The sequence below is a fragment of the Manacus candei genome, unplaced genomic scaffold (assembly GCF_025592945.1).
Source record: "Manacus candei isolate 608988 ecotype Guabito, Panama unplaced genomic scaffold, ASM2559294v1 h1tg000011l, whole genome shotgun sequence".
Taxonomy (NCBI): Eukaryota; Metazoa; Chordata; class Aves; order Passeriformes; family Pipridae; genus Manacus; species Manacus candei.
In genome coordinates, this window is record NW_026138059.1 from 23,343,304 (window position 1) to 23,362,729 (window position 19,426).

Sequence of the window (19,426 nt, forward strand, 5' to 3'; positions counted from 1 at the left end):
TTTCCTTTTCAAGTTCCATATATCACCAGGTGTAGGAGACAACAGTCACTTCAATCAGACATGAAGGAATATCCTTTATCTGCCTGTGCTGAAAACTGAAGCATCTCCTGGAATATTTGACCGGGTCATTGCTACATTTTATAAATAACACAGCATAGCAAACACTAACTGTACATAAACTGAATATATCTTACAGTTTATAGTGTGATCTTAGCAATTCACAGATCCAACAATTCACATATTAGTAATAGATTATAGACCTACATGTACAGTAATTACTTTCTATACTGCAGTTGGGGGAGGTTTTGAGAGACAGAGTGGAACAAGTAATATCTGCAGGTCTATGAATTCTTTTTCTCCTTCCGGGCCACCTGCTTGGGCAGAATTTGAGGATTTCAGATATTTGTGAAGGGAGCCTAGAAGAGAAATGGAGAGAGTCTATTTACAGGAGTATGCAGCGACAGGAAAAGACAGAACGGATTCAAACTGAGAGTAGTATTAGATTAGATTAGATATCAGGAAAAAATTCTTTACTGTGAGGGTGGTGAGGCACTGGAACAGGTTGCCCAGAGAAGCTGTAGATGCCCCATCCCTGGCAGTGTTCAGGACCAGGCTGGATGGAGCTCTGAGCAACCCGGTCTAACGCAAGGTGTCCCTGCCCACGGTAAGAGGGTTGGAACTACTTGATCTTTAAGGTCCCTCCCAACTCAAACCATTCTACGATTTCTCGATTCTGGGATGGCGACGCGACAACCCCAGCGGAACGAAGGAAAAGCGTTTAAAGGGAGAGGCGAAGCCTTCGGTTTCAGTCGCGGCTGCGGCAGCACCGAAAAGGCGCCGACGCCCCCGCGGCCGCGCCGCTCACCGCCCCCGCTCCGCCTGCGCGGCGCACGCGCAGTCAAACCGCCGTGCCTCTCCCTCCCCCCTTCCACCCACCGCGAGACGGCCCCTGATTGGTCCGTCCCCCGCCCGCTGTGGCCAATCGGAAGGCCGTCCCCGGACCCCGCCTCTTTAGAACGTGCGGCGGTGGCGGCGGCCCCGGAGAGCGGCGCTGCGATGGCGGCGGCGGGGTGGGCGCTGCGCGGGGCGCTCCCCGCCAGGCTCTGGGGCCGCCTGTCCCCGCTGCCGGGCGCGCCCCGCCGGGCCGCCGCTCACTTCGCGTTCCAGCCGGACCCGGCACCCAGCGAGTACGGTGAGAGCGGGACTGGGCCGGGGTCCATCCCACGGGCCGCCCTCAACCTCGCTCTGCCGCCGGGTCCGCCCCGCCGCCTCCTTGGGGGACGCCTCCGCCCGGCCGCGACAGAGCGAAGGGAGGGAGGGAGAGAGAGAGAGAGAGAGACGGGTGGGAGCTCCCCGCCTCCGCCCCCCTTAGGCCGTGTGACCCCGCTGTGACCTCGGCGCTTCCAGCCCTCGGGTTTTCCGCGGAAATCCTGGGCTGTGGGTGGGAAGGCTCCCGGGGGCCGCTGGTGCCTCGGGTGGTGAAATGTTTCGGACGGTCAGTGCCAGAGCTGCACCAGGCCGGCCCCTCGTCTGCTCAGACCTGCGAGGCCTTCCCCGGCCCCTCTCCCAGCGGCAACGCATCTGGCAGTAACCTACTCACTGACATCCTCCCCGAGCTTTGTACTGCCTGCTTAGGTCGTGACTGTGATAATAAACCTACGGTGAATAAAGGCTGCTGTCCGATGAAAAGTTCGAGGTCATCCCTGTGGTCACATGGTTGAGAGTAAACACAGATCACTTGGAAATGAACAGGGTGATGAAAGTTGCTGTTTTGACTTAACTTTTGAGATGCATCCCTGCAAATGACCAGTGCCATGTTCACCTGGAAGCAGCCTGGCTGCTGCAGAATAGCTGTTTCTTTCACATGAATGTCACTGTCCTCTAGGTGTTACTCAGTTGGACATCTTGGTGTTGCAGCTTCATCGTGACTAACAGAGGTGGCTGAGAGTTTTCTCGGCTTTTTCTATTAGTGATGAGGAGGTACAGGCCTCCAAGGTGTCACAGCAGAAAGCTTGTGTGCTGCAGGTTGCTGCTTGAGATGATGGTGAAGAAACTCTAGTGGGGTGGGCCAGTTGCTGCCATTTACTAATAGAAAACTAGTTCCCTGTGAGTTAAAATACACTTTGAAATTCTGTGAAAAGTAGTGAAAGTGAAACAAAATTTTGCCAATACTGAACCTGATATTGCTGAGATAATGCTTTTCCAACTTCACAATTCAAATCTGAAGGGCACAATTAGTTCCCCCTTCCCTGCAAGGGCTGATACGAAAGCCTGTTTTATAAGCAGAAGAAGAAAGTCAGAACTATCTGTGTGAGAAGCTCCTGACAGTTGCTTAAATAATAAGCATTTATTTATATCAAATACTGGAAGGAATGAATCTTGTGGAAAAGGTGACTTAAGCACTGATGTGGATGACTTCAGTGATGTGGTGACTTCCCACTGATGTGGGAAAGGGAGAAACAGCTGCTGTTCCCCAGCTTTCTTACCCTTGAATTTGTAAATTTTATTTGTAGCTTTCATATAATTTCAACAGTTCCCATAACAATTTTTTTTTACATTTTCCTCTTAAAGGGCCAGGTAAAGTGTAACGAGTTCAAGAAGCATTTGGCCAATGCTTTCAGGCACATGATGTGACTCTTGGGGATGATCCTGTGCAGGGCCGAGAGTTGGACTTGATGATCCTTGTAGGTCCCTTCCAACTCAGCATATTCTGTGATTCTGTGAAGTTACTAAGCACAGGAATGTGTAGGAATGCAGCTACTCAGCTCTGGTTTGGCATGACATGAGTCTTTTAACAAAAAATACTAATGTTAATTAACAATTTAGGAGAAAGGGAAGCTGAATGTTTGGTGAAAGGTACTGTAGCTACTGGAAAAAGTATGTAGTTCTCCTTTCTGAATTCTAACACCTGTTACGTTTGTCTGGAATCTTCGCCAAACCATCTTTTTTTTTTTATTCATTCTTTACATGCTGTGCATGTTGATAGATAGCATTCTCCTGGGCTGTGGCTTCTGGTCATGACTTAGAGGCCTTGCTGGTTAAAGAGTTACCAAATGTCAGCCACGCAATTTCTTATCCATTCAGTTTCTTCTAAGGCATTATTTTATTTGCTTGGAGAATATGAGTTGGTCACAGTAGTGGGGACTGGCCTATTTTTTGGTCCATCTTTGCTTTCAGGCCCGTTTGTTTTTCCCTGCAGTGCTGGAATGAAGAAAGGCACTCCAGTAGCCTTTCTTGGTTTGAAGGTTTTCTTTCAATTTCAGTTAAAATTCAAAGATTTGAATACAGCATTCTAATGCATTTGCTTATTTTGGCACCAAGTTGTCTTTCTTTGAAGTATGAATTTGATGCTTCTGACACTTTCTAACTGCAGTGCAGAGAGCAGGCCAGTGGTCTAAAAAAATTGATAATGTTACATGTCTGTAAATGGGAAAGGCTGGTACTTTAAAAAATGTAACTAAAGCATGATGAGATAAGCTTAATGAGATCTGGTGAATCTTAACAGAAAGGATCCCAGTCCTCAGAACAATACTTTGAAAAGTTTCTTCCTTTGAAAAAACTGTTGTATTAGTCATTGTTCCTGGTGTTTGACTGAGCATTGCAAAGCTGCATTTTCTCTAGCTAAGAGCATATTTTTTTTTAAAAATGGTTGCATGCAGTGTAGTAGAATTATAGTCCTTGGGATTGCGAAGTATACCATACTCAATCTCGTCTATCCCATAATTTAAGTTTATTTGGGAAACGAATCTTGAGTACTCCTAACAGGGATCTTGTTTTTGATGGTTGACTGAAGTTTTTAGTCATGTTTGCACCAGTGTTTTCTAATGTACTTTGTGTTTTGAATGAAATTAAATTGCTAAATGATCACTTTCACACAGGGCAAACTCAGAAGATGAACCTCTTCCAATCCATAACAAGTGCCTTGGACAATGCTTTAGCCAAAGATCCAACTGCAGGTATCCTATAATTGTTAGTGTGTTTTGCTTTGTATAAACTGTGTTTTGGTTTGCCTATTTGTGTGCAATACTTAATGCATTTTTTATGGCCTTTAAAGTTTTCTAATAAGTTATTTCTAGATCTCAAAAAAAAAAAAATCTTAAAAATGTGTTGCTTTAACAGATTACTAATGGATTGTGTGATCTGAGATGCAGTTGTGTCTTCTGTTATTAACTCTGTGCATTTTGCTTGAAAGCCAGGACAGAAAGATACATTATTTAACATACTTCTGGTATTACTGATGTGAACTGTACTTAGGGGCAACTTGAGTCCCACCAGTAGGAGTTTTAAAAATGTAAATATTACTTTTAAATTTCTTAAACTTTCTATTCTCTAAAACTGATATATATATTTAGAGACTGTATATTCCTTGCTCTGTCCATTCTCCATTCCCTTCTTCCCCACCCTCCAAAATTAATTAAAAACTTTACTGATTTCAGTTCATCATTATGCATAGGCAATGTAAGATTTGCAAGGCTTTTTGTGGTCTGGATAACCTATAACTTCAAAGATTATGGTTCACTATAGCTGAATTAAAAGGCTTATTCTAAACTCTTGCATAAAACTATTTATTCCACTTTTAATTTGTATACATAAGAGGAGGTATTTTGCTTCTGTTGTCCTAACAAAGGCATGATGATTGCCAGATATCTGAAAAAGATGTTTTATGTCATGGACACAGCTGTGAAAGCTGCGCCATCTTGTGTAATTTTAGTTTTTCTTTTTAGTATTTTAGTAACTCCTTTTGGCACTGCTTGAAGCACTGCTCAACCTAAAGTCTGACTGGTCGTCTAATCTGTTGGGACAAATTTCATGTTGTCTGCCCAGTACTATGCCTGTATACATTCTCTCTCAATCTACAGCTGTGTTATATTCACCTTGATTATATTATATTATATTATATTATATTATATTATATTATATTATATTATATTATATTATATTATATTAGACAACTGAGGGTTAATTAGTGCCAAGGACAGATTTTAGTACCATTTCTGTAGAATCAGCCATACAAACATAAGTAGAATGTTAGCCCAGCAGGAACCTAGAGTCATATATAATCTTCAGCCTTTAGAGAACCAGTTACTCCAAGGTTCCAGTCTTGCTGCTCTGCTTTGCAGAGCTGGATCTTTGTAAAGCTCTTTGCAAGACCGTGTTGGAGTTCTGCAGTCCAGACTGTACAGTCCAGTGAACTGTCACTATCACTGCACTTACTGAATTAATTAGGACTTCTCGCAATACAGAACATATCCTTCATATGTTTTTAGTTGTATGGGAATTGAGCAACTGTTGTTTAAGTAGGGGAAATTCTCATACTTGTGTTGATGAGAATTAGAATCTGTCCAGGAAAATTAGAATCTGTCCAGGAAAATATGTTTTAGTGACTGAACGAAATGAGTAAAGCCACACAAATTTGTGGATACCAGCATTAAATGGGATTTTATTTTTTTTTATATGCCAACTGGCTGAAAGTGAGTAACCATATGGTAACAGAAAGGCCTTACAAAGATTTTAAGTACATAAAATCTCCCCCAAATTATTCTTAAAAATTAATTAGAGAAATAATCTGGGGACATACTTCAATCATATACTCCATGACTGTATTCATTTTACATCATTATCGAAGTTATTTTTCTTTAAATGGTCATTGATGTCAGAAGTGTGTTAATCCCCTTTAGTGCTTCCAATCAGAAATTTATTTTATTTAATTTAAACAAGAAGGTTAACTTATTTTGCATCTTTTAGAATATGGAGAGTATTGAGGAATTTGGGAATTATCAGAACTGACCCTAGTTCATGCAAGGTGCTATTAGTGGTACTGCTGCACATCTTAAACACTTAAAAAATTGAAATGGGCAATACTTATTTCTACGAAATAAATAACAAAACTGTTTTAAGAAAAATTAGACATCATAGTTCCATAAATGCAATGGAAACCCCCCCAGATTAGCTGGTACAAAGCAAAGTTTTAAAAGCAAATACTTTTAGTGATAAGACTTTACTGACTGCAAAGATAGTAGTGTTGAATACTGAGATTTGTCCTAGTTATTAGATATTCATATTTTCTGTAGAGGAATTCCTTTGAAGTCACTCTCCAGGGATCTGGCAAGTAGGTTTGGAGAAGGTTGAAAATTTCGTGTTGGATCAGTATTTCGAAGACAACTTCAATTTGATAGTTTTCAAAACACTATATCTACTGAAATCTGTGGATGAAGAATGCAAATGGTTACCATTTGAAGCAGAAGACCTAACTTCAATGACTCTATAGTGAATGAATATAATTGCTTTTTAGAATTTTATTCATTTAGTTTTAGGTATTGTGATATTATAGGATATTTCAGAAAAATAAATAGATGGTTTAATGAAAGCCTAACTGAATCAGTTTCATGAATTCTGTTGGTTCTTCCTTTGTTATAGTGCATGAGAAATGCTTAGGTCTAGATAGATCTTGTAGTGAAATGAAATGTAAGGTGTTACTCATGTTAGTGTCTCATATAAAAACTTTTGAAACGTTCATTAAAAGTAAGATACATTAGAGTAATATTACCCTCCTCTGCTGTCCTTATTTTCAGTAGTGTTTGGTGAAGATGTGGCCTTTGGTGGAGTCTTCAGATGTACAGTTGGCTTGCGAGACAAATATGGTAAGTTAACTTATAAATCTGACATCAATTTCATTTAACATCTCTGCTCTTTTTTACCCCTCTGTGTTTTTTAGGAGAAGAAGACATAGGAGAGAAGCCTTGTAAATATACTTCTGTTTTCCTTTCTGTTGTTCTTGGAAATAGAAAAAGCTGTGAATGTGTTACCATTTCTGTAAGCTTTTCAAGCTTTTGAAACTTGCTGATGTAATTTCAGGAGTCTTCTATTTCTCAACTACCTTTATCAATGTAACTTCATTTTTTTGAATTGTTTTCTGACTGGATATTTAATATTGTGGCCCTATTACTGTAATCAGTTATAGCTTAGCAACAATACATGGTGATGTTTTTTCATCCTATCTGTTAAGAAGCATGAAGAAATTACATTAAAATGGACTTAAACTCTTTGTTAAATAGTTTTTCCCCTAGCATGGCCTGGAAAGCCAATAGAGAAATTTTATGGCTAGGCTTGTCCTTTATCTAGAATGTGATTGGTTTACTTATTTGGGAGACTTATGGGAAAGCATTCAGAGAAATGCTACGACCTTGTCTCAAAGAGTCTTAGAAGTAGCCTTTACACTGTAGAGAAAAAAGAGGTTTACAAAAGTATATGAAAAAATAAGATGGTACCTAAGTATCTAATAGTTCAGACTGTGGAGGTGAGTTCAATGGAAGAGGAAAAATAATTAATTGCAGGAATTTTTTCTTAAAAACATATTTTTTCTAAGTAAACTTTAAATAGGAGATTCCTTTAAAACTTGCAGGAACTTTTAAAATTTTTAAAAATTTTAATTTTTTGTTTTTGTGTGATTTGTGATTTAAATTAATTCATATATTGTGTTCATTTTGGAAGAAACTTGGTTCATCAGCTTCTGTGGGACAGTCTCCTACAGCGGAGTTTCAGTGGCTTCCAAGGATGGTGGGGGAAGGAAAAGACTTTAAGATCCTATATTGTTGCACAAGCATATCAGTGTTACATTCACAGTTCTTGCTGGATAGAATGTAACCACTGAGTTCTGACACCTAAAGGTGTCAGAAAATCTAAAGGACTTTTCCAAATCCTTCACTGCTCTTCCAATTAAGTTTCTTCTTTGGTTATCCATTTGGTGTGGTGCTCTCAAAACCTGGCCATGCAAACCCAAAACACAGGAAAAATAAATGTTCTTTATGCTGCTGCTGAGGTACTGATAAACAAACAAAGACAATATCTGAAATACAAGTTTGGACAGAAAAAGAAGTCTGAAGATAAAGTGAATTTGGGGCTCATTTACCTAATGATAATTTAACTTTGTAAGGTGGGTAAGACGACACAGATAACTTGGCTTCTTTCTTCACTAGTAGTGAAATTCAGTAGAAAATAGGCCATGACTGAAGAGGGAATGGCAAAGATGAAGTAGAGGATGTACTGAAAATATAGTTACAGTGCTGATGAGAACGAGGAAAGACTAAAAGTGCAAAAATTAAGGGAATCCAATATTTTGAGGGGTGTGTCTGTGTATCAGCGTTGTCTTAGAGATTAAATAAGTTCTAGGTGGAACGCTTGTTTTATGCAAAGGAGGAGTTTCAGGTGGAATTGACAAAAAAAGAGCTTCATGGATCTTAAAGAGGAAGTTTACATACACTTACTGACTCTTTTTTTTTCTCCATTTTCCTCCTGCACTTATTATCAACATAATAATAGGTGATACAAGTAATATAATATAAGGTTGTTTTTATATGTTGATGTAAAATATGAAGGAATGAATGCTTTTTTCTCCTATTCTGGAAGAGAGAAGCTGATTTTTTGTTTAGTTTCTTTTTCCTTGCAGGTAATCAAAATCACTAGGTGGCAGTCTATGCCTGTGAGTAGTTATTTTGATACAAATTAATAGTTTCTTTTTAAGCACTTTTATAGAGGTCAAGGTTTAAATATCACCTAAGATTATAGTAGGGAGAATTTAGTATACTAATACTCAGTAGTAGTATTATACAGATGTTGGCTGCTATCCAGAATGTCTCTCTGGAGAGACAAAAAAGAGAAAAAATAATTCTTTTAGAATAAATCTGTCATTAAATATAAAAGCTGCATTTTTTTTTCCAGAAGAACCATCAAACCCGTGCACAGTGTAATGTGGTAGTATAAACACAGCTAGAGGCCTGTACTATCAAGTGAAAGAAGACAAGCTCATTGACTTTGTAAGGAAATAAATCCAGCCTTTTGATCAGATGAATTTTTAACATGCTACCGAGAATTTTGTTTGAAAATGTTTAATTAAGGAATCATATGTAAAGAAGGCAGAAGGAAGTTTCTTTTCCATGATAGCTGTGACTTATGATGCTATGTTTGTTCCTATACATCTTATGTCAAGATCTGAAACACGATTCCAGTTTTCTGGCATCGAACTGAATACTTAGAAATCTTTTTCAGTATAATCCTCCATCCTGAAAATGAGTAGACTTTCTGAAATATTTATGTAGAGTGTTCCTTTCATATAAGAGAAGGGAAATAAGTATTCTACAGTTTTTTTTTCCTTTGTCCCTTCCCTCTGGTCGTGTGCAGTGGAAGGCATATTAATGTTATATTTCTTATCTGCTTTCCCACTGCCCTCTGACAGGTTTTTGGTTGTCACCATTTTGCAGAGGTTACATCCTCTAACCTCTGGAGTATCTTTATTGAAATAAGGAATATGTGCTGTTTTATAGTCCTGCTGTGTGGAGATGTGTCCTGTCTTTAAAGCAATGTGATGTTATCTGCCTACTGTGTTTTTATAGCCTAGGTAATGTGTGCAAACATTTTTTAAATTTTATTTTCTTAAGAGTAAGTACATTATTATTTCCATCTTTTAGAGGAAATGCTATACAAATGAAATAACTGTACGATTGTCTTTAAGTTCTGCAAATCAATTTGAAACAATGATCTTGGACTGGGAATACATGTGTCCCATTGCTCTATCTGAAGCATGAAATAAAGTTGCAGCATGTAAAGATCAGTACTATCCACATGACAGAAATACAGAGGAGATCAGAGGTAGGAATTAGATGATAGGAGGTAAAGAAATGGGAGGGAAAAACAGAGGATAAGGTAAAAATGGAGAAAGTGGACAGAAGTGAAGACTGAGAAACAAGAAAGATGAAATAGTGATTGACAAGATATGCCAGTCAGAAGAATGCCAGGGCAGGTTTTTTTGGGGTAACTCCAAAAAAAAGAGACGTGTTATTCTACTGTAGCCAAAAAACGAAGGTCTTAAGACTGTATAAACATTTCCTTGAATGCTCCCTCTGGTGTCCTCCAAACACCTTCAGCTTGAGGGCTTCCTTATCTAAAAGTGCCTCTGTGTAGTCATTAGCCTCTGTAGCAATTTGTCTTTCATACCATTTTGGCCTGCACTTGAAGGGAGTCTCTAGTGTGCACTTACTGCCATGTCAAAAGACTGTCCTTAGTGAGGGTAAAGGTCAAGAGCTTTGTGACTATTTCAGAGCTCGATATTCTGAGAATGTGGAATGGGGTCAGTCTTTTCTCAGAACCCTGGGAATCCAGCAGATAAAAGGTGGGCTTGACAGGTCTTTCCCTACAGCAGTGTTTGGAGGAGGCTGATTTTTTTTGTGTTTATATGTTCACTTTTATAGATGACTTACTGAGATTTTGCTCAATCCCCTATTACACAGCAGTCTGCAGTTCTCTTCCATGGAATGTCCTTCTATTTGCCATCAAGGGAGTCTAGGTGACTGTAAATTAGATTCCCAATATTTGCAGGCCTGAATAGGTGATATTCTAAGTTTTTGAGCTATTGAAAATTATTTTTGAACTTAAAGAGTAGTGTAAATGAGTTTTTTACTTTTCAGGAGGGAAATCTTGAACAATGGTGTTTCTATTCACATACAACTATTTGCAAATGCAGGTAGAATGTGAATACTTTGAATGGAAATTTTTATTTCAAAGATTATCTCAGTTCCTGGAGAGTGGCACTTTGGTGTATCCCATCACAAGTGAGTGCTTGCCCGGGATAGAAGAGACTTGGCCTTAGTGCTGTCCCTCAGGAGTTCTGAACTTACTCCACAGATGGTTGACTGAAATACCAAAGCTGATCTTTGTGGAGATACAGCAAAAATGGTTTTGTCAGCAGTTGTTCTTTTGAAATATTTTGGAATTAATTTGTCTTTTGCTCAGTGATTCATTTGTCACTGTTTGGGATCCTCTGTGTGATAGCAGAGTGAACAAGAGGAAGATAGGTTTCTTCCTTTCTGAATTAATGTACTGTCACTGATTGGAGGGTATTTCACTCATGGTTTTTATTTTTGTTCATTCTGGTTTCTTTTAGGTGTTCTGTTTGGTCTCTGTTATTGCTGTTCCCCTCTTTTTGTTTGCCCATGCACACAGAGATGTACTGCCCACAAAAGCTTATGGTGCCCTCATACAGAGTCAATTAGAACAAAATGCTTTTCATAAGGTTTCTGTGTAACATTGCTGATATGTTCTAGAGTGATATTTGCTGCCTTTATTAGCAATGCAATGTTGACTGTCAGTTTGTGGCCTGATTTAGTCCCCAAGTCCTTTCTAATCTACTGCTTTGCAGTCACTAATTGTTTTTTTTTTCTGGGGGGACACTTGATAAAATGGAACTCGGTAGGAACAACTGTGTGTCACTCCTGTACAAAACAAAATCAATCTCAGATTATTTCCTTTCAGGTAATTCTGAGTTACATACGTGGCTAGAGACATTAATACATGCAGACAGTAGTAAATGAGGAATATGCAGCTTCAATTTTTTTTTTCTCTTTACTCATTTTTCATAACTAAAATAAATTTCCTCTCGTGGAGCGAAAGGGTGCAACAAGTACACACATGTAACTTGAAATTTAATTATCTTTTTTCCCTAAATATTTTCAAGCATATAGGATTGTTTAATAAATAATCCTTCCTATGCTTTATTATTTCGATGCAGCTAGAAGTGTAGATAAAGTTGGTAGGATTTTTTTCTTTCAAACTCTATTTAAAAAAAAGGGTGAAATAGGAGGGGAGCAGATTATAAACACTAATTACTGTCTGTTCAGTCAGTCCAGGATATTTTCTTGCAAATTGGAAAATCGCAGAACAAAAAGGAAAATCAAAAGAAGAAATAACACTTGTATTGAATCCCGTGAGAATGGGGGGAATTGAATCAAAAATTTCCCCTGTGGAAAATTTCAAACACATCAAAAAGCAAGTGACTAAATACATATGAAACCACAGTTATAGTTGTAACAAGAAAATAGCATTCTTATGTCAGGATGACTTAGCCACATTAGCAATCAACTGGATGCTTTAAAAATGATTTTATTTATCACTTCCATATTTGTTTTGTTTTCCTTTCCTTTCTGCCTGCCTTACAGAATTTGGTCTCTGAAGAACAGGGTATGTTTTGGGACAGATCAGCTGGCAAAAGCTGTTTTTAGCCTTCAGTGGTGGAGATTCTCTGGCTTTCCTGCACACATGATGCCAGTGCAGGATTATTCTTATGGTTTGAAGCTTTTCCTTATTGATCAGTTTTCTCTGAGCTCTGGCTGCTGCAGCTGGAGGATATAAGCCATCCAAAACTGGATACTTTACTCTGTGTCTTCCTGAGTAAAACCTGGTTGCTTACAGCTCTCTGCTGTTACATTTCATGATGATGCTAGTTTGTCTTGCAGCAATAATGTTTATTTACAATATCTGATCCACTGTAATCCCTGGTTGTTATTATGTAGACTTGTGTCTAAGGTGTAAACATCTGTGTGAGTTTTCAGGGAACACTTCATTCTCAGTAAATGAACCATTTGTTTATAGTCCAGTAAAATAATTCAGGAGTTTTTGTTTATTTGGGCAGGAGATGGCTGTGCTTAGCCATGCCCAAGGGACACCAGCCTTTCTAAAATAATGGTAGTCATTCTTTGAAGATAAGTATTTACTTGAGCATGATATTATTTTATGAACTTGAGCTGTAGAAAACTCCTGAAGGCAAGTTCTCTGCTTTAAGTGAAAAGCCTATGAGGGTAAACATGGGTGAGAAGATAAGAGTTGTCCCTAGGTTGTTACAGTATTTGGTGAAGCTTCTTGGCTAAAGTTTGGATATACTTGCAAAAATTGCTTAACATACTGATGGCTTTTAGTAGCATGAAATAATGGGAGCATCTTTTAAAGCTGAGCTAATAGAAGTATATAAAATGTAGGGGTTTTTTAAAGCAAATTCTGATAGTTTGCCTTCAAAATCCATTCAATACTTTAAAATGTTTATATTGTAAATATTTTTTACTAGTGATTTCAGGAAATTGTTTATTATCTGGACTTCACGGCATGCTACTGGTGAGGGAGCAGAGATCTGTCAATGGAGATTCTGGGTTCTGGTTGTTCTTGTGTTGCCAAACAGGAACAGTGCAAAGGCAAGAAATACAAGAACACAATTTGGATGGGCTGTAATGCAGTATATTACGGTACTGTGCTGCCTCCCAGAAGCTACTAGTTGTTGAGTATTAATTCAACTGGTGGGAAGACACTCTGGGGTTTTATGTGGGGGTTTTTAATCAATAATTATGGGGTCTTTTACCTTTTTTTAGAACATAATATGCTATTATAGGGAGGAGGAAAAACTCAGCCTAAAGTAACATGGGTGTTAGGGGTTTATTGTATAAACAGGAAGATAGAAAATGTTATGTTGATGCTTCAGAAGCAGACTGCAAGCTTGTTGGAGAAGCACAGTGCTTCTTTCACATAGGTGCTGGTCCTTCCTACCACACTGCATGTGGTAGAAGAAAGTACTTCAGAATTTTTGACGTGGTGGACTTAAGCTGAGAGTGGAACATTTTATTCAGAGTTAAAAATGACTAGTTGTATAGATTGAGTAAAACCCAAGTAGTCTGGGGTTTGGTTATCCTTGTTTCTTTGTGGATGGATTTAAGTGGAGAATTCTGCAGCTTACTTGCCTGGTTCTTCCAGAGCAGTTTGGCAAGACCTGGATTTTGTTCTGATTTATATAAATGCCTTTGAACAGTAACATCTGGAGAATGTGTTCCAGACTCATTACACAATAGTACATTTTGTTCGTTTTCATGTTAAATAGCCAATTCTTTTTTTAAGATTTACAGTTAGAAAAAAAGGAAAAGTTATTTGAGAACTTGCTAAAATGTAATATGTCTCTTTACACTGTTTGTATCTGTGGGATAATGATATAAATCAGTCTGTGTCAGAGCTAAATAACTTTTATTTTAGTTTTGGTTTTATTTTTTTTTAATTGTTCTGATAGTGTGCCTAGTGTGAAAGCAGTATTTTATTTGTTTGGGACTTACTAATATTTCTTAAGTTTCTTTTTATATGTTGTAGACCTGTTTGAGGGGAAGATAAAGAATATACTTTTTAATATAGAACTTCATACTCAGTGCAGAGCTTAAGAAAGCTGTTCTAACACATTTTTAAGGTATTTCAAGATACATTGCTGGGCAAAAAAAGTATGTGCTGCTGAGCTTCATAAAAATGGAATTTTCCACTTTAGAAAATACTTGCAGTGAAACATAGAAAAATAATATTTTAATAATATCGTATCAATGAGTTTAAAACTTTATGTATTAAAGGCACAAGATGGAATTGATGAGCATAACTAGTCTTTGCAGTCTGTAATAATAATACCAGGTCTGCAAGGACATTTTATGTACCTTGTTTTAGATGTCTGTCTTTATGCCTTTCCTATTCCTTAGGTAGAATTAAATGATTGGTTAGTCCTATGATCACCCACATACAAATGGACATCACTTTGAACAGCAGGGTAATCTTAATTTAGCTTGATTCAGAGCCATCTAACTTGGTTCAGAGCTGTCTTCTGGTGACTAGGCTGACATAACGTGTTAGTCATTATTATAAAAGATCTCCTTTCTTTTTAATTTGTAAAAACATTAAATCCTCAAAACCTGGTAAGGAGTTTTCACACTTACATGGAAACACCAAATATAGATCAATTTACTGATTTTTCTCATGCTCATTCTTTGCATGATAAAGGGACAGGAGTGGTTGCAAGTGAGATTTGTGAGATGGTTTTCATTACTGCAGATTACTGGTCATTCAGCCCTTTTGCTCCTGAGTACTTCTTGAGCAGCATGAAATCCTTGCTCCTGTGTTGGGAATAGTTGCTTTACAATTCAAGGTAGATCCAGCATGCTTTCCCATTTACTATAAAGTACTTCTACACTGCTGATACTGAGGAACGTGAGAGAGCATAACGTGTATTTGACAGTTTTGCTTATTCCCTTATTTGTCATCCAGATGGTGTACCCAGCTTATTACAGCAGAATTTTCATTAACATGTTGTAATACTTAGCTTTGGTAACTGTTCTGTGTTTCCTGTTGGATCTCTCTATCATGTGATGTTGCAGATAGTGTGAAAATGCATGGAGCTGACCTGAGCCTCTTAAATTAAGCTGATATATTGTCCTTTGGTTATACCCACCTATAAGTGTTTGGTAGATGTCAATTTTAGGGCGTATTTTTGCAAGTAAGCATTCTGTCATCTGGTAGAGCTTCTCATGTCACACTTAATAGTCAGTTATGCTTTTCTGCAAGTGTGCTTCTCACACAGCAAAATTTTTTTGTGGCTGAGCAAGGAATGTTATTAGTCACAGCTGGAGGAACACTCCAATCCCTTGTATAATTAGGCATCACACTTTTTTTATTTAGGATACAACTGGGTATGTGAGCCAGATGATGATGAGGAATTCAGTGTGGTGTGGGCAACCTGCATGAATGTTTGAACTAGCAGTTCTAGCTCAGAGTGTTCTCAAAAAGTCATAGTCTTATTCAAGACTATGCATTTTTCTTCCAAGAGTTCATTAGATCACAACTACACTTTCATCTCCTCTCCCTCAGGATTCCCTTAGGAGAAAAGTAAAAAGAAATTCTGGTGAGCAAATCTGCCACTTAGATGTGAGCTGCTTATTGAATGTTTTGTAACAGTGTGGAGCTGAATCAGTACTATTTTATCAATGCCATTAAGTGGTTCCATCAACAGGACGGGTACAGGCATAAAGAGTTTGGGTAGTGAGCATGTAGCTTTGCATGAGGCTGTCATTGAATCATCAAATATGAAAGACTGAAAGGAAAAGACCTAGAAAGTTATCTGCTCCAAAGCAGGACTCGGAGTCAGTTTAGGTTGCCTGTGTTTTGTCCAGCTGAGTTTTGAACATGTCCAAGGCAGGAGCTTGTACAACCTCTCAGGTTTGTTCCAGCAGTTTGTTCCAGCATTTCACTACTGTCATAGTGAGGTTTTTTCCTCTTAGATAATTAGTTTCCCCTTTTGTAAGTCTTCACTATTTGCTTTAGGAAGGCAGAGCTATTCATAAATTAGTTTTTTTGAGTCTTCCCTCATCCAGAGGGCAGTAAGCCTGACAAGTAAGTTCTCAATGTTAGTCATGCTGTGAACTTTTAGAATTTACTAAGTTTTACTAGAAAGTTTTCCTTCCAAACCTGAAATGTGGTAACTGTGCAGATTGTAAGAATTTGCAGGTAATTGAGGAGTTTGCCCCCTGTCTGTGGTAATCTTTTCTTTGTACTTCAGCAGTTTTCCTGATTCTGATATTGTTTGTGATCTTTGAGAGTAAGGGTTAAATGAAATGCAATAGATATACTTTCTCCTAAGGAGATCTTGGGGGAGAGGAGGTGAAAGCGTAGTTGTGATCTAATGAGCTCTTGGAAGAAAAATGCATTGTCTTGAATAAGAGAATGACTTGTTGAGAACATTTTGAGCTAGAACTGCTAGTTCAAATATTCATATTTCTTCAAATGTATGATTGCCTTGGAATTAGTGACTGGGAGAGACTTAAAAGGAAGTTGTTCTTAACTTCCAGTTTACCTGAACTACTCATCAGAAGTGTTGGTTATGTCAATGGCATGTATGATAAAACTGAAGAATTCCTGCTCTTATCAGTTACTGGGCAAAACAGATGACCTTTGCTATGGGCAATACTATGGTGATTGGTGCTTCAGAAGGATACATTGCTTTGGTGTGATTTTTTTTTCCCTCTCAAATGAAGCATAATTAACACTCCTGTAAACACATGAAACCGAATAAGAGACGTATCTGTCATTTGACCTTTAAAACTTCTGTCTAGAATAAGAAGTCAACTCCTTTGTTGCAGAGTAGAGCGTGATAGTGAATTTTGCAACAGCAGTATAGGAAGAAGCTAATTTAGTTTAGTGTATGCAAATCTCTTTTCTGACCATGTTGTCGGTTGCTCACAGATTTCTGTAGTACGTTTTTTTTACTCGCTCCTGTATCTTACTGCTATAGGTTGACTTTCTGGAATATTTATGGAAAAAGGGATGGGAATGCCATGTAATTAGTTGCTAAGTGGTCAAAATTGGAATGACTTTTTCATTCAAAGGAAGTAAATGTTGAAATTCTTTTGAAGGCATAGGCAGTGTATACACAGTGATTTGTGACTGTGTGTGGATATATATGTTTCTCCTGTAACAGACCCAACTCACTGCACTTGACTTGAGACTTTACGTTGACTTGACTGGGGGCTGGGACCATGGAGCTGGCTGAGCTGTGCCAGAGGCATAGTTGGGTCCTTGAAGCCTGCTGTGAATGTCTGGGCACACAAATGTTCTCGACTCTTGTAGGATACAGATTTGGGGAAGAAAAGGAGAGGAATATAGCTCAATTCTGTAAATTGTATTATTCTATGTGCAATAGATAAAAGTCATCTTAAGAAGTTGTAAGCTACTTGCATATGAAATCTTTTTCATTTCATATAGTTACTTTTCATCTGTTAGGTGGATGAAATAATGTATTTTAACATGGACAGCTCTGGAAAAAGCAACTATTTGATGACATGGCATGTTAGTGTGCAGGAATTCAAGACTGAGAGGTGAACCATCTCTGTGTCTGTGAAACTGAAGGCCTGCTTTTGAGAAGTAGGTTTGAAATTTCTATATTCAGCTGTAAAGCTAATGTGCTTTTACTGATATCCCCTGTAGATGAATAGGGCCCATTGCACACCTTTTTTTTTAAAGTTTGAGAACTGTGACTAGGATGTCAGTAAACCAAAATGATTAAAATTAATCAGAAATTACTAGAGCTCTTTTGTGTTCACCCAGGAGCTCTAAAAGAGCTGAGTATAAATTTACTTAACTACTTGCTGTTATGCCTGTCCTCTCCCAGAGTATCAGAGAAATGGAAGATAACAAGTGTCACCAGTTATAAAATGAGGCTTAAAATGGATGGTGGGACCAAGAAAGTTTGACTGCTGGATAGACTGTCTTAATTATGTTATGAAATACAGTTTGTAGACTTATGTAGATGTATATCTGTGAAAATGATATTCTAGGGTTACAAAAGGTCTTCAAAGGCAGGACTGATTTGAAATCAGTCACTTCTATTTGCACTTTCTACAGGAAGTCCCTGGTGAGTAGCAAAGAAGCTAATCTGCTGGGGCTTCCTTTCCTTTCCAGTTATTTCTGAATGTGCAGCCCCGCCTGCTGCATTTGATGTCAAAATTAGCTTCTTACACTCTTCTATTTGACTTCTGGTGGATGTTTTAAATGGAAGTTGATGGGATCATGGGGAGGAATAAAATGCTCTCCAGGTATATTGTTAATAGTACTCCGTACTGACATTTTTTAAGATGCCTTTTTTTAACACCAGTATCTTAAAAACAAAACACAATTCTCCTTTGACTAACTTGCCATCAGTACTCCTTAAACCACTCAAATGGTCGATATCACTCTTGCAGAGTGATATGAAATTACTCAGAGCCGGGGCATTGGGTGGTGTGTTAACATTTTAGGAGATTTGATATTGTTTGACCATCTTATTTTTGAAGTTACATTAAGACAGGAACATGACTCATTACAGATACTGAAATCTGAAATACTTTTTTCCTGGTGTCTTGGAACAAATAAAGATGAAGCAGGCCAAAACATTAATGCACAATAATCGACTACGTATGTCTGTAAACATGCTCTGTTAGGTTGCTATGAAACTCTTTATTTTTGGCAGACAAGAAGATGTCTTTGAGAGTGCCTTAAAGCTGTTGTCTCTTAGACAGAGGGTCAGTGGTAACTTGAACATTTGTGGGGTAGTCTTTGTTCTGAAAATCACAAAAATCAATCTTTTTTTATTTAAGTAAAAATAGATCTGGGCAGGATGAAGTAGTTGTTTGAAAATTGAATCAGGTATTACTTTTTTTCCTTAGTGTAGTAATTTCAGATTTTCCTTATTAAAGAACACTTCTGGAGTGTTTATTCACTTCCTTAACATGCATCTAGTCTTACTCCTGAGTTGTTGGGATGGAGAGATGAGAATCATAGAATCATAGAATCAGCTGGGTTGGAAAGGACCTCCAGGATTATCAAGTCCAACCCTTGATCCACTACCACCATGGTTACTAGACCATGGCACTGAGTGCCACATCCAGTCTCATCTTAAAAACCTCCAGGGATGGAGAATACACCACTTCCCTGGGCAGCCCATTCCAATGCCTGATTACCCTCTCTGTAAAGAATTTCTTTCTAATATCCAACCTAAACCTCCCCTGGCACAGCTTAAGACCATGCCCTCTTGTCTTACTGATAGCTGCCTGGGAGAAGAGACCAACCCCCACCTGGCTACAACCTCCTTTCAGGGAGTTGTAGAGAGTAAGGAGGTCTCCCCTGAGCCTCCTCTTCTCCAGGCTGAACAGCCCCAGCTCCCTCAGCCTCTCCTCATAGGACTTGTGCTCGAGTCCCTTCACCAGCCTTTTTGCTCTTCTCTGGACCTGCTCCAGCACCTCAATATCCTTCCTGAAGAATCATCATCTTCTTTTTTAAC

General features: G+C 38.4%; 1 protein-coding gene across 9 annotated transcripts in view; it reads left to right on the plus strand.

The window, feature by feature from the left end:
* The first annotated feature begins 1,018 nt into the window (after positions 1-1,018).
* BCKDHB (branched chain keto acid dehydrogenase E1 subunit beta) overlaps positions 1,019-19,426 on the plus strand; it is a 150,456-nt gene continuing 132,048 nt past the window's right edge. For 3 of the 9 annotated variants that reach the window (XR_007902853.1, XM_051778055.1, XM_051778054.1), the window contains exons 1-3: positions 1,022-1,192; positions 3,879-3,956; positions 6,573-6,641. Coding sequence is in view for 8 of the 9 variants with exons in the window: in XM_051778055.1 (XP_051634015.1) it covers positions 1,057-1,192; positions 3,879-3,956; positions 6,573-6,641 (283 nt within the window). In the remaining variant the exon portion in view is untranslated. Of the gene's footprint in view, positions 1,193-3,878; positions 3,957-6,572; positions 6,642-19,426 lie in introns of all 9 variants that reach the window. The other 6 variants (XM_051778057.1, XM_051778058.1, XM_051778059.1 and 3 more) reach the window with 5 other exon arrangements.